The sequence below is a fragment of the Haliaeetus albicilla genome, chromosome 15 (genome assembly GCF_947461875.1).
Source record: "Haliaeetus albicilla chromosome 15, bHalAlb1.1, whole genome shotgun sequence".
Taxonomy (NCBI): domain Eukaryota; kingdom Metazoa; phylum Chordata; class Aves; order Accipitriformes; family Accipitridae; genus Haliaeetus; species Haliaeetus albicilla.
This window is the reverse complement of record NC_091497.1, coordinates 17,193,413-17,218,138: the sequence shown is the minus strand read 5'-3', so window position 1 is coordinate 17,218,138 and position 24,726 is coordinate 17,193,413. Positions and strand designations below refer to the sequence as shown.

General features: G+C 41.2%; 1 protein-coding gene across 2 annotated transcripts in view; it reads left to right on the top strand.

Annotated features, from left to right (window-relative positions):
* The first annotated feature begins 11,500 nt into the window (after nucleotides 1-11,500).
* Nucleotides 11,501-24,726, top strand: part of NDFIP2 (Nedd4 family interacting protein 2) — a 50,906-nt gene continuing 37,680 nt past the window's right edge. For both annotated transcript variants that reach the window (XM_069802476.1, XM_069802475.1), the window contains exon 1: nucleotides 11,501-11,634. In XM_069802476.1, coding sequence (XP_069658577.1) covers nucleotides 11,599-11,634 — 36 coding nt within the window. In that variant the 5' untranslated portion in view covers nucleotides 11,501-11,598. The remainder of the gene's footprint in view (nucleotides 11,635-24,726) is intronic.

Here is a 24,726-nt window from a genome sequence, read left to right as displayed (position 1 = left end):
GCAGGCATTACAAATCTTGAACTCTGCATGACATTCAATACAAAGTCAACATACAGTGGTTTATTCTTCTGAAGAACCAAGTTTGAGCATTTGCCTATGAATATTCCAGCTGTGATGTACCTACTGCACATATTTAAGACATATTCTAGTTAGCAATGTCTGTTGGGATTGTGCTTGTGTCCTGAGTATTGCTGGATGTCCTGGTTTCAGCCGGGATAGAGTTAATTTTCTTTCTAGTAGCTGGTATAGTGCTGTGTTTTGGATTTAGTATGAGAAGAATGTTGATAACACACTGATGTTTTCGGTTGTTGCTAAGTTGTGTTTAGCCTAAGCCAAGGATTTTTCAGCTTCTCAAGCCCAGCCAGCAAGAAGGCTGGAGGGGCACAAGAAGTTGGGAGGGGACACAGCCAGGGCAGCTGACCCCAACTGGTCAACGGGCTATTCCATACCATGGGATGTCATGCCCAGTATATAAACTGGGGGGAGTTGGCCTGGGGGGGGATTGCTGCTCGGGAACTAACTGGGCATCAGTTGGTGAGTGGTGAGAAATTGCATTGTGCATCACTTGTTTTGTGTATTCCAATTCTTTTATTATTGTCATTTTATTATTGTTATTATTATAATTATTATTTTCTTCCTTTCTGTTCTATTAAACTGTTCTTATCTCAACCCACAAGTTTTACTTTTTTTTTCTCCTGATTCTCTCCCCCATCCCACTGGGTGGGGGGGTAAGTGAGTGAGTGGCTGCGTGGTGCTTAGTTGCCAGCTGGGGTTAAACCACAACACCAGACTGCTGTACTGAAGACATGAAGAATGAAAGAAGCCTAGTCACCACTTAGTGGGTTTTTTTCCTATTCATGCTGTTGGGAAGTAAGCCAGTCACTTAGTATTGGGACCATCGATAGACTCTGACTCATCGACATTTTTGCCCCAGTCATTTGTTTTTGCATAGAAAGTTGGTGGGGGGTTTTGTTGGGGTTTTTTTGGTATAGGTATTTCATCTAAGCCTGTCAGATTTAAGAGGTCTTATAGCATGGCTGTGAGATCATGATCACATAAACCAATTCTAATGGTGTTTGCAAACACAAGCACTAAATATAATTACTCGCCTTTAGTGGCTAGAGTACCAATAGTGAAATGAATTAGCAACTTGATCTACTGGATATATTAATTTGCCAGCTAGATTTGGACAAAAGTAGTATAAGAGAGTGTGGTATCAGCCTCTTTAACCTAAAAGACAGAGGATACCAGCACTGATCTCCTGAATACTGACTGATTCACTATTACTTTCTCTAACATATGAATCACTACATTTTTGTGTAATAATGTCAGGTATAATGCTTAGAAACAGCAGAGAAACAAGTTACAGCAAAGATCCATACTGCTTTTCCCTTTGTTAAATCTCAGCTTTGTATCAGTTATCTCTACCCTGGTGATAAGCAGCCTTCTCAGAGTTAGTAGGGGCTAATTCTGAGAGATATCCCTAGACTCCCATTACAAAAATGTCTCTCTCCTATTTAATCAGTACCTTTGTTTCTCTGATTCAGAAAAAAAGTCTGAAAAGCTGTCTTTTTTCCTCTCTTAGCTGTGTTCTTATGGGCATCTGGTTCAGATGGAGTTAAGGGTCCTCTAGTTCATTCAAACATCTGGTGCTATAAATATTCATGCCTTGGTAGGATTCCAAATTTTTTGTGTCCATTGGCTTCTTTTTCTAAAAAATATATGAGCATTTTATATGAGGGGAGCTTTCCTCCATCTGAGTGCTTGCTCAGAGTTATGACTGTATCTTCAAAAACTGCTGAAGGAGGAAGAGAATTGAGGTTGTATAAAAGCAGTATAGCTATATTGAGTCACAGAAAAAAACCCCACAAACATTTAGACCAGCATCCTCTCTGTGACACCGATCAACAACACATTACACATTCGACACTGCTAGCATGATTATACATTGAGTTCCTCAATGCTTTGTTAAGCCTTGTCTAAAGTTAGTGGAGAAGACCTTCTTACAGCCAACAGAGAGAATGGAGTAAATGTGGACTCCAGCTGAAACAGATTCTCCATCCTTGGAGATACTCAAAATTTGGCTGCGCAAGGCCTGAGTAACCTGATCTAACTGGGCCTGCACTGAGCTGAGAGTTGGACTAGCTGACCTCCACATCTCCCTTCCAACCTACATGATTCTGTGACTCTGACGTTGTATTTAGCTTCCATGAATCCACTGCTAATCCCTTGGTAGGAGAAAAACAAATCCTTCTCATACTTATCTGAGAACTTTTCAGTTATGCAATGAGAACATCAAAACACACATTTGGTAGCTTTCTGAAGGCACACAGGGTATAGCTAGATGCCTACATATGAGCTGGATGCCCAAGCTCCCATTACAGTCAGTGGAAATCAAATCAATAGAGTCGATAATTGGACTAAATTTTAAGAATCTAGGTTGCCCACATTCTCCACGAACTTGTTATTAATTTGTTGCATTTAAACTACAGCTTAGGTCACCCCTGCCAATGTGATGCACTACAACTTGTACAGTTTATGTGGGTCACACATGTTTTATGCAGAACTGGGAATTTACTGCTAGTCTAATTAAAAGTCTTGACAGTCTAATCAAAGAATTATTATTAGTCTGGGCACAATGATACTAACAATTATAATACAATTTATCCAAACATTATAGTTCACTCCAATAATGATACAGTGAAAACCAAAATACCCAAACTTTATGGTAATTGTCCCTTTCTCTGGTATTATGCTCACCTTTCCACTGTCACTCTGGTGACACAGATCACGTCTTAAGGCTGATGACTACTGTCTAGGGTGGAGGGTGTCATGGCGAGTCATCCATGGAAGAGATCTGATGTTGGGGACGTTCTTCGTTCTCTTTTCTGGAAATGTGATTTGGTGTTGATGGTTCTTCCTCCTCACTCTTGGGTCTGCTTAGCATCATTATTATGTACTTGCTAACACAGTCCACTTGCTCCTTACTCATTGGTTCACAATTCCATATTACATCCAAATCTACTATGTATGGTACGTTTTACATACATCAGATACATGTTCTTTGCTCTTTTTTTTATCTCTAAATTGTTTTACCAGGGTCCCAAGGTTGCATTCCTTTGGCAGCCAGTAACTGACTACTGCTGAGTTGTTTATGACCCAGGGGCGTCTGTTATCATCCTGTGTCTGCACTTTCAAGGCTCCGGTTATCATCCTATGCCTGTACTTCTCTACAATGCATTTTTATTCTAGTGTCATAGATAGATCACTAGAGAAAGAAAAACTACATGTTGTATCTACTACTCATAAAAGTATATATTACAATAAGACTTACACCGTTCAACTGTACAAAGCTAAGCAAAGGCTGAAACAAATCAGGTAAACAGTCACCTGGTTATCAGACCACTGCTGTTACAGCTAAACAAAATAACCCAACCTCCAGGCAGGTCAAGACAAGTCCAGATCAATCTTGACATGTCCTAATGTCTGCGTTGTCAGCTTAACACAGAGCCTGCAGCCTGCTACTCGTAACGGTAGCACCGTATGCGCTGGGCTGTAAGGCTGAAGAGTCCAGAGAGCTATTCAGCTCACCCTGTAACAGATGCCTCCATCTGAAGAGCCCAGTCCCACCTGTAGTGTCCTTAATGTCTTTCGAATGCAGACATCTGTAACAGAAACATCTAAATTTAGGTGAGCTAACTGCTCTGTAGTAGAATAAATCTGGGCAACACAGTTGACGAATATTTCAAGATAAGCATTCCTCTTTTCATTTAGCTGAACTCACATAACCATGTGCAGGACCAAACCCTTAATGAACTGCTCAGTTTAGATCATTTCTGTACACTCCTGGCAGCACTTAAGACACTGAAGCACAGCACTGTCTTTTTTGCCCCCAAACTGACACGAATGCTGCAATGTCATACCTGAAGCTACATAACATGCACCACACAACCGAACAAAAGCTAGCTTCAGTGGAAATTGTCATTGGAAATTATTTCTCAAAATTCACTTTTTACTTTCTGCCACTGCAGTCCTAGGTCAGCTCAGATGTTGATGGATACTTACACTCGGATTCAGCGAAATAGGCATTTTTTCCAGAAAGCTACGTGCTTTTGAAAACAACAGTATGGAAAAGACTTGAGCAATTTTAATTACAGTTGTGACTATGTGCTTGCGTATTATTAGTCCCTGAGGTGTGCCTGGACAAAATTTAGGCAACTGCCTGTAGCTGAAATAGTACAGTGTATATGGACAGGGGGACACATGTTGTTTGACTGTTAATCATGCTAGACCAGTGAAAAAGAATATTTTTCTCCATGTTTAACAAGTTACCTGTTGAGGTAAGCAGTCATATTCAGACAGTTTTAACTGCTTCCTACGCTTACGTGTCTAGCCAATAAGTAAAAACTATGCATGTCAGAAATCCTCTAAAAGTCGTTTGAAGTGCTTTGCAAGATACAGAATGCTTACTCAACAGGAAACTCCAGGCATGGGGCCTTAGACAGAATTTAGGCTGAGTTAGCATTGCAGCTGGCTAGGTTTGGTTGATGATATGGTGGTTAATGGCACGGTAATGCTCTCTTTTCGTTTATATTCTGACTTACATTCAAAGGAGACTAAGCCAGCATTACAAGAAGCCACTGTAACAGCACAACACTGTGTGGTTTTTAATGCAGTTGTATTACAAACACAGAATAAAAGGGTGGCTCCTAATCCAAGAGGTTTATAATTTATGCAGAGCTTTATTTTATATAGAAGAAAATAAATTTGGGCATAAAGCCTGCTCAAGAGCTGTATATATGGGAAATATATATAATGATGAACAGACTGGAAGTTATTTAGAACAAAACCATTATCAGTACTGTGCAGGACAGTGCATCACAGGACATCTAATCTGAGATCATTTTCATTTTATAGCTTTTTCAAATAGATTTTTATATTGTGTTATAAGCGTTAGGAGAAATGCCAATACATTAGACTCACTGACCTAGCAGTAACTTGCTGTGAATATATTCCGCTTCCCTCTGTTCCTGTAGGACAGAGACCATGCATTGCAGTTGATACTTTAAAGCAATACTGGTGCTACAAGAGCATGGAGTTACTTGTGTATCTATCACTTGGTCTTTCCTCTTCTAGTTGCCTAACAAAATGATTTTCAGGTAGTATCCAGGCATGAACTGCTTAGATTTTTTCCTTACAACTGATTTTAAAACAAAGTAGCTTTCAGATTAATGGCTGAACAAATGTTTGAATAAACTTTTTCCTATGGAATACACGCTAAAACTGTTTTCTTCTTAATCATACTTATTGATAGTACAAAAAGGACAAGTATTGCCAAGATCAGAGTGGAAATGTCTTGTCCAAATAGGACTTCATTAACAGCAATGGATGTCTTCTTGCAGTATCCATCTGTATTGACTTTCAATGCACAAAGCATATTACCATCTGTATTTTCTACAATTTCCTCCATTTTTTCCAACAGGTCTCAAGGGTTTGGTCTTTTTTTTTTTTTTGTTCTTTCTTTTCTAACTGGAGGTATTTTCTCACATATTTCCCACATTCCTTCACAGTCTGGCATATATTTACATTCTTTATTCTGTATTTCTACTTTACTGTCATCAGTTTTATCGATTCTGCCTGACTTCTGCACATTCCATTCAAACCTATTTGTTAAATGGAAACTTCAAAGCCATACGGGGATTTTTTTGCTTGTTAAACATTGTTTATTTCCATAACAGCACATATTGGGTACTGTCAAGACTAGGTTTTTAACATTAGATCTGTATCTGAAAAAACACTGAAAAATACACCACATAAATTAAAAAAAAAATGGATTACTTCTTGGTTTTGTTGTTTGGGGTTTTTTTAGGTAGTGTCTACCATCAGTGTTTGTTACACACAAATATTTAAATGATTATATTTTATTACAAGGCATTTTCAAAAAAATAGTTATAAACTCAGAGATTTTAAAGAGACAAACTAGTTTTAAAGAGAACAACTTCAAACTGGCACACACTCACATGTTTACTCCCATGAGTCTTCTGCTTTGTACTGACTTCTCTCAAAGTACACATGCCTCTCCCAAGAGGTGGAACTTAGCAGATCCTTCTTACTCACCGTTAGATCCTCCTCTGTTACCTGTGTAAAACATCGTCAGTCTTTGCATTCATTCTTCATAGCAACATCCAGTTTGTCTCACATTATGTGGAAATACAATTTTTTAATAAGAACCCGCTCTGAGAGAAAAGCACATACTGCCTCAGCCTTTATTTATGGACTCTATACCATTTCCTCTGGATTCATAGTTTACTCCACAAAACTGGCTAAGCAATCATCTCGCAGTGGCAGCTCGCTACGCTCTTTTTTTCTGCAAAAACACCAAGCTATACTGAAGAAGCTGTACTGCTTGCTAATGTGAGCACTGGCTCCCTGAATTTGTCTGAAGTGTAGCTATGTCTGTTTGGCATATAATGTTCCCTCACTATGGTCTCCTGCTTTTAACCATGCTTGTGGCCAGCAAAGGTAATTAGTGTAATGGAGGCAACAGAGACATAGGGATCTGACCAAGCTACCAATTTAGGCAAAGTACAGCTATGCACAGATATGATGAGCTTGTCAGAATATACCTGGACTAGTTTAAAACTGCTGCCAAGACTAATGGGAAATAGCTGTGGCAGCATAGAGATCCATGTGGACTGCAAAATCTATCCTAGACTAAGGAAAATACTTGAGATGTTTCCCACCCTGAGCGCTGTGTTGCACTAATGACATTTAAAGCTGGTTCAGACATATCCGTACGGTACTTGGACATATGCAAGGACCAGATTTACAAGACTGTACACATGTGCACACACACTGAACAAAGACGACGACAATGTAATTGAAAATCTGTATTCAGCTATGAAACCTTAAGAATAGCCCAGTGTTCCTGTAATGATGGCTCTGGCATGGACTATATTGCCTAAAAAAGGAGAAGAAATGAAAACGAAGCCAACCTCTCCTGTTTCTCTCTAGGAAATTCAGTACCAGTGGTTTCTTTAAGCCAACTTCCTGCTTAAAGTAGCTATCTAAAGCCATATAGGGATCAGAAATTTTGTGCCATTTACATAATCAAGAACATGGAATTAAAAATAAATAGCTTATAAACAGAGTTTGAAAACAGTGAGGAAAACATATACAATCAGTAAATTCACAGCCTGGTTTCAGGTCAGTCCATGAGTAAATTAGGTACATTAATATCATTAGATTTACATTTGGAAAAATCTATTTACTTCCTACTGACATTATCTGTACTAGAGGTTTGCAAACCAAGGCTTAAGATGCAAAATGAAGCTACAAAAACTGAATTTCTTTTTTTTTTGTTCAGTTTTTGGATAGAAATGTACAGCTTTTATTCTAAATTCTTTATATGGTACAGCAAGCAAAATAGGACAGTAAGCATAATATTTACTTAAAGTAGTACAAAATTGTAGAGTAACATAAATATGCAGTATTGGTTTTATGTATGTTTATTAAGACAAATTAACCTAGTTCTAAAATCTACCTATTATATAAGCTCCATTGGAAACCTTAAAAATTTGAATAGGCTTATATAGGTGAAGAAGTGTAAAGTTAAATATAGTGCTTTCTTATTTGCTGGTCATTGATTGAATAATGAATGAAAAACAAGTTTAAAATTGCTAACAGTCTTGTACTGCTTGCCTTTGCGCAATTACGTTCAGACTTGTCTGAATTCAGATCACATCCTTCAAGTCAACTTTTTGCAGAACTGAGCTTGCAACAGCTATTACTACCAAGATTCTTTTTTTGGCTCGTTTTCATGGTGGAGCAAAGTTTAAACTGTTGTAAACTTGCTGACTAAGAGCAATTAAGTCTCTTCTTTCCTAAAACAAATCTGAAGCAATACTTTCTTTAAATGTCATTTTGACACTATTTTGTTCACATGCTATTTAGAACTGTTTATGCTTCCTTAAATGCAGATCTTTTACAATAAACAATTTACTGCAGGATCCAGAAAACAGTGCTAACATTTACTGTAGGCCCTTAAGGTTTAAGGTCAAACTGAAAAAGTAAATCTTAAAACTAGTATTAAAGTGTTTTAGTCAGCATGACTTGTTCATCTAAGTAATAAAGTGATAACAGTTCTGAAATACACATTTCTCACATTCAATATATATTTTGTACAAGAGAGTACAAGAGAGACGTGGACATACTGGAGAGAGTCCAACAAAGGGCCACCAAGATGATGAAGGAACTGGAGCACCTCTCCTGTGAGGAAAGTCTCTGAGACATAAGACTGTCCAGCCTGGAGCAAAGAAGGCGCAGAAGGGATCTCATCAATGTGTATAAATACCTGCAGGAAGGCTGCAAAGAAGACGGAGCCAGGGTCTTTTCAGTGGTGCCCAGTGACAGGACCAGAGGCAGTGGGCACAACCTGAAACACAAGAGGTTCCCTGTGAACATCAGGAAACACTTTTTTGCTTATTGTGAGAATGACCGAGCACTGGCACCAGTTGCCCAGAGAGCTCATGGAGTGTCCATCCTTTGAAATACTCAAAAGCCATCTGGACACGGTCCTGGGCAACCAGCTCTATGTGGCCTTGCTTGAGCAGGGGGGTCGGAGCAGATAACCTCCAGAGGTTCCTTCCAACCTCAACCATTCTGTGATTCTGTGGTTCTGTGATTTAAAGGTGCCTTAGTGCTTGCTGATTACTTTGCATTATAGATTAATATTATGCCATAGTCAAAACTTCTGGAACCAGACAGTTAAATTAAAATATACAGATAACACTATTTTGAAAATACAAAAATCTGACAGCAATGCATGACCTTCCTATTATAGCCTTCTACCAGTACAATGACATAGCCTCCTATCTAGTTACATAGCTTTAAAAAAAAGTTACAATGTTCCAGAAAGAATACGAACTGAAAGATGGACATATTTAAAGCCTAAATTAGTCACATTGTCTGTTATAAATCCCATAAAGTACACTGATAATATTCCTGAAGAAAAAGAAGTTGGGTCTCTGTATCCCCTAAGTTGTATCACCCGTCCAAACTTTGTCCCTAGGTATGAAACTCCCTCCCCCCACACACCTTTACTACCTCTACTGACCCTTTCCCCAAGCTCTATGGAATATTTTCTAATTTCCCTACTAAAGACATTCTGGTTCTTGCCTACTGTCCTTTCTTCCCTTAAAAGAAGTGATTTGCACAAGTTCAAACCTGAAAGTGACATCTTAATAAATGCTTACTCAACTGTATTCAAACATTTACAGACTGAAATGCTATCCGGCAGCTATCAACTAGTGCCCAAGTTGGAGTTTCTAAGACAGTGTATTCCACAGACCTGAGATAAAAAAAACCAAAAACAACACCTTAAAAAACCCATGGAGGTCAGCTGACATTTTCAAAATTTCAGATCAACACTCCATTTCTGATTTGTACACCACTTTTCAGGAAACATCTTCCCGGGCCGAGGTGTCACATGCAACACTTCAGAAACAATTTACCTTGGGGAAATTTGTTTCTAACAGTATAGATGACACTAGAAGTTAAACCTATTACATGAATGGTCCAAATTCCATTTCCCATGAAATCTGGTAATATAATTAAGAGATTTTCCTTCTATTTGGTAACTGAAGCACAGTGCAGTACTCTGTACAAACTATTCTTAAACTCAGTATGACCTTTACTAATAAGCGTTCCTTTTAAGACAGAATAATTAAACATAGAAAATTTCATTGTGTATAGAGGGAAAGGGGAAAAAGGAGGAAATCCTGTTAGGAAAATAATAACATTAATCCATTTCTAACCCATATTTCTCTGCCAACATTTTTTCCTAACTGCTAGGGCTTTTGATGTGCAACAGAGTTCTTCTATGAGGAACATAACAAATGCAACAAACAATAGAGTAGGCCCGAACTTCGCAAACTTGTTTTGTTCGGGTAGCTTTAGTAACTGCTGCATTAACCAGCTACGGGCTGCAAGCAAGGTCCTGGGCACACAGAGAAAGCCTCATGCTTCCACCTCCTCCTCCCTCATAATCCTGTGTATCTTCACTCCCACCCCCCGTCTAGAAACAAAACTCTGAGCTCACTCTCCACTTCTCTGCCCTCCTACACGCACATACTGGGACTTAAGTCCACTCCCCCACGTCCTCACCCAGCTTATCAGTAATGACTGCTTGCACGAACTCCTACCTCACTGCGCAGGTCAGCCTCTGTCCTAGCCTGGATAAAGGCAGTGATCTGGGCTGCAGGATAAAAAGCTCCGTGCGCAAGCCATTAGTGACAGCAAGAAGCTGCTTTTGTGACAGCATTTACCTTGCAGATCAGTTATACTCCGCTACGCGTACAGATGCTCCACTGCAACTAGGAGCTACATCCACAGCTATTTTGAAATTGTTTCGTACCACAGCTACATCTCTGACAGTTTGGGAACCTAGGAATGAGTCAACCTCATCTGATATGCCGCTATGGGGGAAGGCGTTTTTCAGTTTTTACCCCAGGAGGTCATAAACATATACAGTTTTAGGAGGAGGAGAGGAGAAGAAAGTCACATTTTCTTGTCACAGAAGGGTGTTTGCACATGGGCTCATGACTCATCAACCACTTTAGGTAGATGCCTATTCCTAATCATTCTCCAGGTCCCCAAGATGTCTTCTGCGCCATATCCTACTTCTCGCCCCATGGAGATAAATACCTAAGCAAGGCAAGGGTTTGGGGCCTAACAGCCTCACAGAACAGTACTGCAGATTAAAGAGTGGGGAAAGGGCCGAGATGCAGACACCCGTCACCAGCTGGGCGCCATGTACGCCTCTGGGAAGAGGCCGAGGATGGCTGCCCACACGGCCAGCAGGCTCAGCTCGGCTCGGCTCGGCTCAGCTCAGCACAACGTGCGGTCCACAAGCAGGGCCAGGGCCTCCAACAGCCCTCGCCCTCCCTGGATCCACAGGACGCAGCGACCCTCGGTGCCTTCGGCAGCGGCAGACAAGATGGCGATGCCCACAGGCTGGAAGCCGCAGGCTAGACCGCGGGCTCAGCAGCCCCGAAGGACACAGGGGGAGAGGACGGAGGCCGGGGCGGCAGGCGGAGGAGGAAGCCGGCGCGGCGCGGACCCGCCTGCACGCAGCGCGGACCCGCCTGCACGCAGCGCCCAGCGTAGCCGCGCACCCGCCGGCGTGGGGTCAACATGGCTCCCGCGGCCCGCCCACGGCGCGGGGCGGGGCGGCCCCTGCGCGGCCCCTGCGCGGCCCCGCGCATGCGCGCCCGGCAGCCGTGGGGCTGCGGAGGCACGCGCGGCGGAGCACGCGTTTGGCGGTGCGTCAGCGAAGAGGGGGCGGTGCGTCAGCGAAGAGGGGGCGGTGCGTCAGCGAGAGGGGGCGGTGCGTCAGCGAGAGGGGGCGGTGCCCGCGCCCCGCCGGCACCTCCCCTGGCGGGGGCGGGGCGCGGGGGGGCGGGGCCTGCGCCGGCTACCGCCGCCGGGGTGGGCGGGGGGCGGCGGCGGTCGAGGGAAGGAAGGGAGGGAGGAAGGAAGGGCCGAGGGGCCGGTCGGGGGAGCTGCGGCCGCGCCTGTGCGCCTCCGAGGGCGGCCGGGATGGATCACCACCAGCCCGCCAGCCGATACCGAGTGGTGAGTGCGGCGTCCCCGCCTCGGCCCCGCTCGCCTCCCCCCGCCTCCTCGGGTCGGGGCGGCGGCGGGGGAGGGGGGCGACCGGTTCTCGGCTGCCGCGCGCGGGGGTCTGGCGGGGCCCCCCCGGCGTTTCTCCACCGTCGGCACGGGCCCGAGCGCGGCCCCGTCCCCCCCCCCCCCCCCTCCGCCCTGCCCCGGCGGGCGGCGCGGCGGCCTCTGACAGCCGGGCCTTGCCCGGGCGGCGCGGCCCCGGCGGGAGCTCCCCCCGCCACCCCCCATCCCCCCGGCGGCCTCTGAGGGGGCGGCCGGCCGGCCTCGGCCGCGCTGCGGGCCCGCACGGGAAACCGGCTTCGCCCGCCCCCCTCCGCCGGCGGCGGGTCCCGGCCGGGGGGGGCGGCGGGTTTCCCCGAGCGCGTCCCCCGGCGGTGAGGCGGTGGCAGCGGGACGGGGCTGAGCGGCCGCCTGGCTGCGGGGCTGCGGAAGGGGCAGGGTCAGCCGTGGCTGGATGGTCCGCGCCGGGGAGCGGAGCGGCGTTTCTGCCCTAAAACCGTGATGCTCCGAGTCGCTCGCGGCTGCCGGGCGGCGGGCGTGTGCGTGCTGTCGTCTTTAAGCCGGGGCGCGCCTGTGTACACACGGCCTTACTGAAGATTAGGCGCGGGGGGCTGTAAACGCAGGAGGCTGACCTTCAGTAAGCCTCCCTGTGCCTGTACGCAGAGGCACGAACGCGCCCGAGCACACGCTGTCTCCTTGAAGAACAGTCCTCGGTGCTTTGCAGCTCGTCGAGTCCGGTTTCAATGCCCCTTCTTTCCTTCCTGAACTTCACTACAGGAATAATCATTTCGGATGCAGAGATTTTCCTCCTGCCCAAATCGATGGGTACCGCTTGTTTCTCGCAGTTGTTAGTTCAGCATCAGTTATGTTAACCTTGTGGTCTTCAGCGTAGTGTCCAAATAGATGAGCTTTCCTGATTATTGGTCGCAAAAATGACTTAGGTGCAGTCGGTCTCCTCAAAAGTTTCAATTTCATCCTTCAGTTCCTTGTACTTCGCGACTTTGCTATGTACGTAAGGGTATACTATGAAAGTCTGAAATCTTTGCTACTGTCTGTAATTCAAATTTCTGCTACAGTCTTACAGCTAAATCCTGTATTGTTTCTCTTACTGTTTGTGTTTTACAGCTTGAGCAGTGAAAACAATGTCCATGGAAGTATTACTTCTGTGCACATGTAGAGCTATATACTGATACTTATATTAAAATTGTTCTTAGGTTATAATCTTAAAAAAAAGTAATAAGAAAACCTTTGTAATAGGTTTGGAATATTTGTTTTGTTAGTCTTGCAGCTTGGGAAATTTCCATATGCTTTTGGACGATTGTATACTGGGGTTGTCATGTAGCTGACGAACACACCTGGCACCCTGCGACTTTTCAGGAGTGACGTATGCCTTTAGCATGCTAGTTCGTCACCAAGTGCTTTCTAGCAGGCTTCTTTTCCTGTGCCACGCTACCATAACTTGGAATTGGCAGAAGTCCTAAAGGCATTCCTTCTTTTTTGCAAAGGAGAATGAAAATGCTGGCAGAGCGTTTTCTTAAGAGCCTACAAACACTATCTTCCTGAGGCCTGAAGTAACCTGGGTATGTTTTAAAAGGTATTAGCAGTATATGCTATTAAACTTCAGACAAATATAAGGGAAAACTTAATTCCATTACTCAAAGGAGTAGAAAAAAAACCACGGTAAGACGGAATGAAGAAATAATTTGTCTTTGTAATATTTTTATGTTAAATTTAATTAGGAACTTTCAGCAATGATGCTGGTGCCCAGCTTTGGGTAAACGCTCTTTGGTGCGGCCTTCCAAAAGGGCTAATCTTAATATTCGACAGCAGGAGTTGGCCTCTTCAGTTCCCTGTGTATATTAAACATTGTGATCGATTTGTGTCACTGAATTTTGTTACGGAAGTGTTCTCTGAAGCCTTTGCAATTACAGCACATTAAGTTCCATTGAATCTGTTGTAAGTCACAATGGAAGTGCCATCTTAATCTCTGATGTACTCTGGAGTTTAAAATATGACCTTACTGATTACTGTCCCATAGGAAAAAGCGTATTGTTTTATCTTCTCTCTGTTATATCTGACTGCTAGACATTGAGATTTTTGTAGTGTTATTTACTTGCTGTGTTGGGTCAGAGAATGGAAAGGAACAAGGCAATTGCAGATATACTTAATTAGCACCTGATTATTCAAGCATGTGATCTTAAGTGTTATGATGTATTTGCTTACATAATGGCTGTGATAGGTGCTAAGCAATAGATTATTGCAGATTTATGGTTGTGTCCTAATTCTTAAGCACAAAATACAGAAGAGAAATACGCATTAACGTGGCTAATATCACATTAGTTTTGCAAACGTCCCACTCCCTAGTGCTAAGCTTACGAAATCTGACCCATTCTGAATAATAGTAAAAACTTTTTTTCAGTTGTACCCGTTCTGCCTTTACTTCTGACTGATCCGTTTTGCTCTGTTCAGGGCAAGTTCTCTTCTAAATAAAAAGAATTATAGGCGTACATTATTATCGAAGGAATTACTGACTTGCATTTCTGTTCCTGGCAGTGACAGTAGCGCTTCACTGAATTTGAAGGAGCTATCTCACTGCTGCCTCTTTTTATTTGTGGTTTCTTCAAGTAAGTTAAACTAAAAGACTTCAAGAATGGCTGGCAATTTAGTTTTGAGCTTTAGCACAACACGCCAGTTTTATGACTTCTTATGAAACAGAAAACGTCTGATCATAAAGCTAACCCTCAGCTTCTCTTGTTTTTTATCTCTGTCAGAAATAGCACTAAAGCTTCGTTCTGCATCTTATTCTTTCTTGTGCATCTGCATTTTATTTAAAAAGCAGTTTAAAAACGTTCAAACCAGGCAACTGTTAAAAGGCTGGTACTTGGAATTGCAGCAAAGTGAGTGTTATGAGCAAAGAGCAGGGTACATCAGCATTACGTAACTATCTGCCTCAGGCATGTGTGATTTGTATTGCTTTCTGCCCCTCCTTTTTTGTCCTCTCTTCATAGGACAAAAAGACAACTAATTGATGGGTAAGAATTTGTCATGCTTCCCTGCAGGAATATGACATCAGAAGTAAATTAGCCAACCTTTGTTGTTTAGCTTTACTTCCCTTTTTTTTCCTTAGTCACTTGCATGCTGCAATCCTGTTGGTAAATGTGTCTTAAATTTTACATTCATTACAGGTATAGTCAGTTCAGTTGTGTCGTTTCCTTATTGTTGTATTTTTTTCTTTTTCTTCCCCTGTTCTGCTTGTTGTTAGGTAAGGGGACTGAGGCATCAACTTCAGGAAAATATAATAAAAATTCTTCAGTGATCATTCTGATTCTTTTTACCTTCTAGCTCTTTGTCATCTGACCTTAACTTATGCATTACTATCTTGTCTGAAATGTCTGCTCCTAGTCCAGCTTATTTGCAGAAAAAGTGATTCGAATGATGCTTTGTGAATCTATACTGAAACAAAGAAAAAGAAATGCAGCCTTTTTCTGCAGTGCATAAAACTGGGTGAGCAACTAAGTATTAAAGCTCGAGATTGCCTTTTTTTTTTTCCTCCGTGAAATGTGATTTTTCCAGCTAACTGAGTCATGAGGGAAGAATTCACGTGCATATGAGTGATTTAGGCACAAAAATCCCATTGAAGGCTGCAGGACTTACATACTGAGCTGCTTAAGAATGACAATCAATGCCACTCTCCCCCAGTCTTTTTTGATTAAAGCTTTGGGTTATCAATATGGGGTCAGGTAGTCATCAGTCTTTGACTTATGGGGTGGTCGGAGGCAAGTGGTAAAATGGGTAGGTAGCAAACTGGGACAGATGGAGCCAAAGGCGGCAGTCCACACTGATGTCAGTTTAGCTGTCACCGAACTTGCCATTGCCACTGTAGCACCGGGGCTTGGTGGGGTTTGTAAGTCATGTGTGATGCAAGACTCTGAGACGGCAGCCTGCTGTTGTACAGCTCTGTACGGGGATAAAGAAATTGTGATTTTTAAAGGTGTACAAATGTAAGTTGTGTGTGCTTTGTAGAAACAGGGTTAAGAGCTGAAAATTGCTACTGTAAACGCTTTATTCCAGTCCATTTGCCTGCATAATGCTAAGTGTTGTGAATAGTTTTACAATTACCTCAGATAAGCCTTAATTTTCTGTATCTCAACTCCATTGTTATTGACTCTTTACTGTCACGGTGTTATCTGCTTAAAAAACTTAATCAAAGTCAAGTTGTCTTTGTAGGTCTCAGACACATGAAAGTCAACCTACACAGGAAATGTGCACAAAGAAAAATCTCTTCCTCCTTCTTTTCAGGGGACTGAGCCTAATAGTGATTGGCAAATGAAAACGCAGATATTGTTTATTCTAAACCCTTGATACAAGACCCCTGGCTTATATCTAGCATATTTTCTATAGTATTTATTGTCTTAGGAGTACTCTTACGTAATTGGTGTTACTGAACGGATAGAGCTAGCTTAAGTTGTGGAATTCCTGTTGCTTTCCACAGGTCTGGTGGTGATATCGTAACTGGAAGATAAAATACTGCATCTAGGGGACTATGTTTATAATACTGAAAAATACTGAGTAAAGATGCATGAAGTGATAAGCGTTACTGTTGCTTGCTTGTGAGAATTGCACTGATGTTTTTAGTGATATGAACCTTTTAATCACTGAAGATAAATTTTTTCAGTGCACTGGCTTTTTGCACATGAAACACCTAGCAGAGACCTTATAATAGTTTAGAAGGGCAAATGAGGATCTTTGGAAATGAGGTAAATGATGCTTTCAAACAATGGGCTATCCTTGCATTTTAATTGTTTTTGGGAATTTAATAATAAACATTTTAAATTTTTAATTTGTTTCTGTAACATTTTTACATGTGACAGATTTGTCTATTAAACACAGTGGGTTTTGTCTTGAAAGAATAGCTTTAATATTTTTATAAACACTTCCTATTTATTATGAAGAATCTTGCTACAAATGAAGAAGAAAAATTAGAAACGTTGAGGTATGTTTGCAGGTACAGTAGTGATGCAGTTAATGCATTTTACATTTTTCTTTCAGTTTTTCATTAATTTCTAAATACTGTCATGTTTTATATGAACAAGGAAATAAACCTCAAGTCTCTTTGTATGTTTCGTCTAAGTCAAGGTCATGAGGTACTGGACAGGTATGATCCTTTCTGCCTATTCCCTTCTGTAAATTTAAAGCAGGGTGGTTTAACTTTGTGTATTGCCATCACTGTCTGGTTTTTGGCTCTCTTTTGAAGGGTCACAGATGTAATACCCAGGTCTGAAACTGGGTCACAGGAATAAACACTGGCTCACTGGTACAGCATGGGTAACAGCGATTACAGTAGCTTTCTGGTTCTTTATGTGGGCACAGGTTGTGGCATGTGGGCAGTTTCCTTTCTTTTTGGCGTGGGCATAGAGGGACATAAGGTAGTTCGCACACAAATTGGTTTAGTTATATAAGGCACCAGTTTTACCGTGCTGAACAAATAAAATGCATAGTAAAAACCAGCGAAATGTAACTGATTTGCTCCACTCGGGTTTTTCTCCAAAGAACTTGGTAGGCCAAAATGTAAGGTTGAGTCTGCACGAGGGTAGTGCAGGAGGGCAGGGTAGGAAGAGGGCTGTCCTTTCTGGTGGCAGCAGGCTGTTGGTGTGGCTGAGCCTGTCCTGTGAAGCTGTGGGATCTTTAGGTTCTTGAAAGATGCACAAAGCCAAAAGAAGGATGTACGCGATCTGTGCAGTGACACTAAGTCATGTCATGTAAAGGACAGCTTCAGGCTGTGGCACGCATACATGCCACGTCTAGTAAGTCTTGTAATCCTATTAAAAAAGGTGGATGTTCAGTAACAGGAATAACATGCCTTCAAATAGCAGGGTTCTTATCAGAAGTCAGCTGTGATGTGGCCAGGCTAGATGTTCTTTTCATGCTACCTCAAAAAAGAGAAACTCTACGCACTCTCTCAGCTTGTTCGTGTCTGAAAAATGTGATAGAAACCACATCAGGTTAATCTGGGAAATCAAGTGCTACATTAATACAAAATGTTAGTAGCAGTCTTCTACATGAGGATATGAGGTACTTTTGACAAATGGCTAGTTCCAGGCTTATTTTGAAACTTTCTTCCCAGTGACAGTGTTGACAAAACAGGGAAGATGTGGCAATGGGTAATGTCATCACGCCTAACTTTGTGACACCTCAGTGCTCAGTTTACAGTCATAGATTTGAATGTTCTATTGAGTTTCATAACCTCAGATCTTCTAGACTTCAGGTGGGTCAGCTACTTTGGAAAGGGGAATAAACAAATGGGCATATATCTGTACACCCACATTACGCAAGCCATTTTCAAACGGAGAAGAAAAGTAATCCTGAGACATTATGAGTAAAAAAAGAGTGAAAAAAAAATTGGCAACTTGTTAGGTCGGAGAGGCACTGCCAGCTCTTCCTACTGAAACTGAGCTACTGCACAGCCAAGACTGTGGGTTTGAGCTGCCTCAGGCTTAGGTGTCCCACTTCCTGGACAAGTACTGTCACAGCTAGCTGATTTTAGTAGAATGGGCACCCCCTTTGCCAGCTGTGTTTTTAATGAAAATGACTAATTTCTTCTGTTTTGTGCTGAAGTCGTTTCAGACTTGCACAGACAGGGCTCACACAGCATGTGTCAGGATGCGGGTGCCTTACGGCTTTGAGATTTACAGCGAAAGTGGAAAATATATTTCCATTTTAACATTTAACTCTTTTATTCCACTTAAGCATTGTTTCCATTATTGTAGGCTAAGATTAACCTAAAACTGATACAGCCTAATTTAATCCTCAGTCACTCTATAGCCAAAACATTAGATATTGAGTCACCCCCTCCAATCCCATCCCTGGCTGTGCCTCCTCCAGCTGTGTTTGGAATGGACAGAATGATTTAGAAAACAAGTCTCCAAACTTGGAGTGGTGTAGACACAACAAAATCTGGTCAATAACCTGTATATTACTTCATTTCTGTTTGTAATCCCATTTTTCTTTTTCTTGAGTTACCGTTCACGGTGCTTGGCAGAAATTGGTCATCTTCCTTGTAAAACGTGGCTTTCCAATAAAAAAACTGAAGAAAAATTTTGGTTTCCAAGTATTGTATGGTAACTTAACATATTCACAAACATAGTTTGTCTGTTTTAGCTTTGAACAGTATTTTACCTTTTGACAGTAATCCTATTAATGTTGACTGATTATTGTTGTAGGAGAGGTCAGAATTGTGCCCTTGGTAAGGATGTATATGTAGCTTGAATTATTGAATGTGTTTTTTTGCTTTTTCCTGATTAATCTGGAAAGGTTATGTAGAGCAGCCTTGAGGAAAGGTTATTGACAAGAGGATGCTTACAGTATCAGTTATCTCCTTATTGCAGAAAATAAGTTATTTCTTTTCTTTTTTTTTTTAAAGTAGCACAAGCTCATGTTTAAGCATTGCTTTGGTAATGGTTAGTGTAGTTAACAGTTGTCATCTTTGAGGAGTGAGTGATGCCTTTGGTAAAGCATGAGACAATTGGGATAAGAGTCCTGGGTGATACTGAGGCCAATTGTCCATTTTGATCTTGGTACTTGGAATCAATTGTCTTGTTTTGGAATTTAAGGGAAAACAGCACTTAGAAGTATTTTTAAGGAGTGTACTAAAGCATTAGGACTCTTAATTGAAACTCCAGAGTTGTGGTCACAAAGTTGATTTGCATCAAATGCATAGAATAAACGATTAGGAAAAAGACTTGCACAAGTTGTTTACTCTTAAGAACCTGTTCCAAATTCTAGAATGAGAGTACATAATTTGAACAAAGGAGCAGGCCACTAAAGCCCTGCTGTGCTGGGCCACAGTGATGATGAGAGTGTGGCCCATGTAGCTTTCTCGCATACCTAAATGTCTGCTACTTTCTTTTTTTTTTTCTTTTTTTTTTTTTTTTTTAAATACTCCCTATGGTCTAGAGGTAGCACTAGTTTGGTAATCTTCTGCTCTTTTCCAAAGAGGTGAGCTTCCTGGACAGCTGCTACTTTTGTTTTGGTTTTGTTTATCTGCCTTATAATCAAAAAACCTGCTGGAAAGTGCCTGCTTCCAGATGTATGCATCATCCGTCTAGCAACTGAACGGTTCAGAGAATTGTCCTCTGGGCCACGTGTTTTGTAGGCTTGCTTTAAAATGCTTAGTCGGCACTCCTTAACAGTAGGGTTAAAAAAACTCAGTACTACCTGTTGAGACATAAACATGCATTCTTTAAAGAAAGGGCCTTTAACGTTCATTTCTGTTGTGTGAGTTGTGTTTGTCTTTGCTACTAAACCTTATTAGAGCCATGAATCCCATAGCGGATGGAAGAGAAAGGCCACAAATCAAAATGAGAATCTTTTTAGCAGAGCGTGTTCTTCTGCATGCAATGTACAATAAGTGTGTTCAGCTGGTGGTGTGTATGTGTGGGGGTTTCTTAAGCTGTTGAAATTTCTGTCTGTATTACCTCTGTAAATAGAGGAGCTAGAGTACTCCATTTCCAGTTACTAAGAAAATGAGTTATGCTGAAAAAGTCAGGCATGATTGACCCACTAATAAGAATAGAGAGTTTGCTGTTATTAATAATATCCTCTGTTTTATATTTTATTTAATTAATGATTTCATTTTGGGCTACTCTGTACTGTTGAGTAGGCAACTGTTGCTCTTGGCTAGTTTTATTCAAGTACACAAGCGATAAAACTTCTGTGTTGTCAATGAAGTTGAGACATTTGAAGTTTTTCTTCAGAGTTTCCTTGCAGAATTTTCAAGGACACTTACTTACACGTGATATAGGAGACACAAACTCAAGTCCTTTTTTTGCTGCTTTTCTCAAATCGGAGACTTAAGGTGAAACTGTAAGCTGCTTCTGCAGTTCAGTTTCCATGATACTTCTGCAGGAAGAAACTCCTCTTTTTCATTATCTTTCCCTTTGTAAAATGAATTTGCCATTTTTAGCATCCTCCTGCATTGTCTTCATTAGGAAGCTTTGTGTGTGAGCCTTCCCGCTGTACTTGGGCCTTTAAGTAAAACATACATATAATATATTTAGAGAAATGTTCGGCTTTTTTCAATCAACATTGAATTCTTCAGCCCAGATCAATGTAGGCTAAAATAGAAGCTGGCACTAACTGTTGAATATTGAGTTTACTCTTGGTGACAGCCCTGCCCATTTCCTAATTTTACAGGCTTTGCTATTCCCTCTACTTCTATGGTTTTGTATGTGCTGTGCAACTTCAGGGTGACCGGGATCTACTTTCTGTAGTGATTCTGTAAAGCTGCTGGTAAGTAAAGACATGACCTTTTGACTTGCAGTTCTTGGAGCTGTCACTGACGGTTTACTGAAGCTGTCAGCTAGTGGCAGCTGCCAGCAAATCCTGATGAAGCATTGTCCATCGTCAGGGAAGATCGTGAGAATGAGCAGGAAGCATCATTGTATGAAACCTGGGACCTGCCCACGTGTTGGGTACTGTATGCAGCTCTGGTCTCTCACAAGAGGAGCCTAGAGGAGCTGCAGAAGGTAAAGGGAAGCAGGCTTCTTAGAAGTGGTGTCTGAAATGGGTGGTGGGAGTTGGAAGTGATCAACGCTTACAAAGTCACCAAGGCAGTGAATAAAGCAGTTGTGGAGCTGTTATTCACCAAACTGTGCAATATTAAAACTGGAGAGTGCTCACTGAAGTTTGATTTAAGTCACGGAAAAGAAACTACACAAGCTGAAGTGAGCATATGCAGTTTGTTAATACACAAGATCATCGAGGCAGATAGTACTGGCAGATTCAGGAACACAAATTCATGCACATCAAATCCATAACAGATGCAAATGGAATAGGCAGAGACGTACACTTTACCAGCCATAATACAGTGGCTGTGAATGTCGGGGAAGCCTGAGGAAAACGGATGGCCAGTAAGTGACTAGGGCTCGTGTGCTGTCCATCAGCGGTGACAATTGTGTTGGAGATGGAACACTTCCTTAGACTGACCACTGGTCTCAGTAACATACTTCTGTTTTATTAATGGGTCTCTTACTTCTGACTAAAAAGCATTCAAGGAGGAGAGCCTCACTTTGTACTTTTTTAATAGAATTTCAACCAGTTCCTCAAGCTGTTCTTGAGTTACCATTTGACAAACAGAAGGGTACATGGTAATCTTTTTAGTAACCTCTATATTCTAGAGGAGATCAGAGTTGCAATATCTCATTGTGTACAAGCTTTAGAGTAAGCTTTTACCAACTTTTTTCCTAGAAATATTTTTTATAGTCACACTTGAAGATTTGAAAAATGTTGGTCCCAGGCATAGTCTTTGTTAGTATTAGAGACACCAGGTTTTTGTTGACAAATGTCATTATCAATTCCTATAACGATGCAATAGGAAAAACTCTTGGAAACTATGCCCAATTTATAATTTTACAATAAATATGAAACATATATCTGCTTGGATCATACTGAAATTCAAGTATTCAGAATTATTTCTGAATAATTCTTTAGTAGAAAAGAAACCTAAAAAAAAGTCAAGAGAAATGGATGTATTTTAAAGGATAACACTACACTTCTAGTAGCGTTAGTCCCAGAATATTTGCTTTTCTAAAAGAGTTCTCATATTGACACATGGTATGTTACTGTTCTTTACTAATATCTCTACTTTTGCTGCCAATGTGCGGTGTAGGAAGGAATAGATGTCTTAGAGGCCATGGAGAGTGAATGCAAATGTGTATGTTGTGCTGCTAAAGGTGTAATTAATTGTTTAAATCTGGATTCTAATCCACAAAAAATGAAAGAGCAAGTAAAATGTTCTATGTAAAGTAGCCATTGGGATGGAGAAGGAGGTATATGTACCTATATATATCTATCTACGCGCACACACACATTATATATATATAAATTTTTTTTTCCTTCATAAAGTCCTGATCACAATTGTTGTGGTTTGGCTTTTTTTTCTGACATGCTTATAAGCTGCTTTTAAAGAAAAAAAACCAACCTTGAAAAAGCCAATAGGTTAAAGATCCCGGGTTAAAGAGAACTGACTAAAATGATTGAAGTATCACTTAAGTGAAGTGCATGTAAAACACTTTCACTTGCTATTGATCACTTTATTTTTACATGAGGAGTCTCACTTTGGCAGAAGAGCCATTCTGTTGCAACATATTTTTCAACAACATTCAGTATAACTCTTTTTGGATTCTTTTCGGTAGAAGTTTGCCTCCAGAGGTTGTTGGTTTCCATGGTACCTAATCCTTATTTAGCAGACACACTTGGTATTTCTGCACAGCTGTGGAATGGCAGCAATGGACTTCTGTTCTGCTTTCCTGCTTCTAGTGCAGATTTTACACCTTTGACCTTCTAACATACTGACTACTGTTGAAAACTTGCTGCAGAGATGCATCAAGAAAAAAACCCACCACTCCACTGTCATGAAGGGCTATTGCTAGATCTGGGTATGTGATAGTTGATGCTTGCCAAGTGATGGGGTGGTGGGAAAAAAAACGATGTGGGTCTGTTCTGTGCAGTCGGGAATCTTGATCAAATTTGATCACTTAGTTTTGAATAGATAAAAGCAAAAAGTAGCCGAAAGTTGCTGGACTCTTGTGTTTTACTGGAATGTACTGAAGTGCCTTACAAGCTTAATTGCTTAGTACCTTAGTAGAGCATTTATTAGTCTGAAGGCTCCCCGATCTCTAGAGGATAGTGTTTCTCTGGAGTGTCGTGGCTGTGGCCAGGACCGTGTTTCAGGAGAGTGTTTGGTGCTGCCTTCCTACTAGCTGGTCTGCATGGGTTTGTGGCAGGTTGGTGTTACAACAGGAATCTGAAGAAAAAGTCATGAGGTTGTTGTAAACTACCTTATTGGTAGAGTATAAAACTGATACTGAGGACAAAGCTACTAAGTTAGAATACAATGTGGTTTGTTGGGTTTTTTGTTTTTTTTTCTCAAGAATTTTGCAAAATTGTGAAATATTTCTTTCAAAGGCTGTTGTGGATATGTTTTTTTTTCCTGATAAACAAGGAAATTAAAATATTTATTTTGCAGAAGGATTTATTTATCTCTTCCACTCTTAAAATTCTTATCTAAGTGTAATTACAGATTATTGGTTTTAGTTTTGATTGTTCAGTGGCTACCAGTGACCTAAATTAGGGCTGATTGATCTTAGCACTTGAATGGCATTTATGGGTTAATGGTATAGGTTTTATGGGTTTTTCTAAAAATAAAAAAGTAATAGTCAATAGCGTGAGCTGTTGAGACTATTAGGTGTCATTCAGAAACAATAGAGATTGGTAAAGAGAGGTCAAATCTGTCTCCAACATGAAGTATTTTTGTAACTGGTTCAGAATTAAACTTTGTTTCAAGATTTCCTTTTGTTTTTCCCCTTGAAAATCCCAAGGCTAGTATTTTGCTATTTACAGATTAATAAACCTATTTTTAGACTACTAAAGCTGAAAAAATGCAAAATGATGTTACAAATCAAGCATTTAATACACAGCCTGTATTTGTTCAAGTGAAATTATTTTTATGTAAATAGAGAATTCTGCTTTCAAGCCTCGATCTCAAGCCTCGTTTGTAGGGAACACTTTAGTACAGATTTACAAATCATTAACAGTAGGCAGGTGTAAAAGACCTTTGAATTTTTCAGCAAATGAAAATATCAGGTGTAATAGAGAGGTGGGAAGCTTCCTGAAAGCTTAATGAAGATGATAGCAGTTTTCTTTTTAACCTACTGTTGGGTTACACCTCTCATATTTACTACAGTAGAGTTTCTGTGGAATAAATACCTGTGTACCAGTATGGAAGATGTCATGAATCTAATGCAGAAATGTTGGAATACTTTTTGTGCACTGCACAGGCAATCTTGAGATGAGTCTTTCATGTCCTTCCCTCCAGCACTAAGAGCTGCAGTTAAGTGGATGGTTTGGGTTGACCTTTTCGCATAGTCTGAAAAACTGACTCTAGAAGACCAAAATGTTAACTTCTACAAAGTGAAGATGGTGAACCTCTGTTGTTAAGTGTTGTTTTTTTGTGGAGTAAGCGTACCAATTGACTGGTTTGCA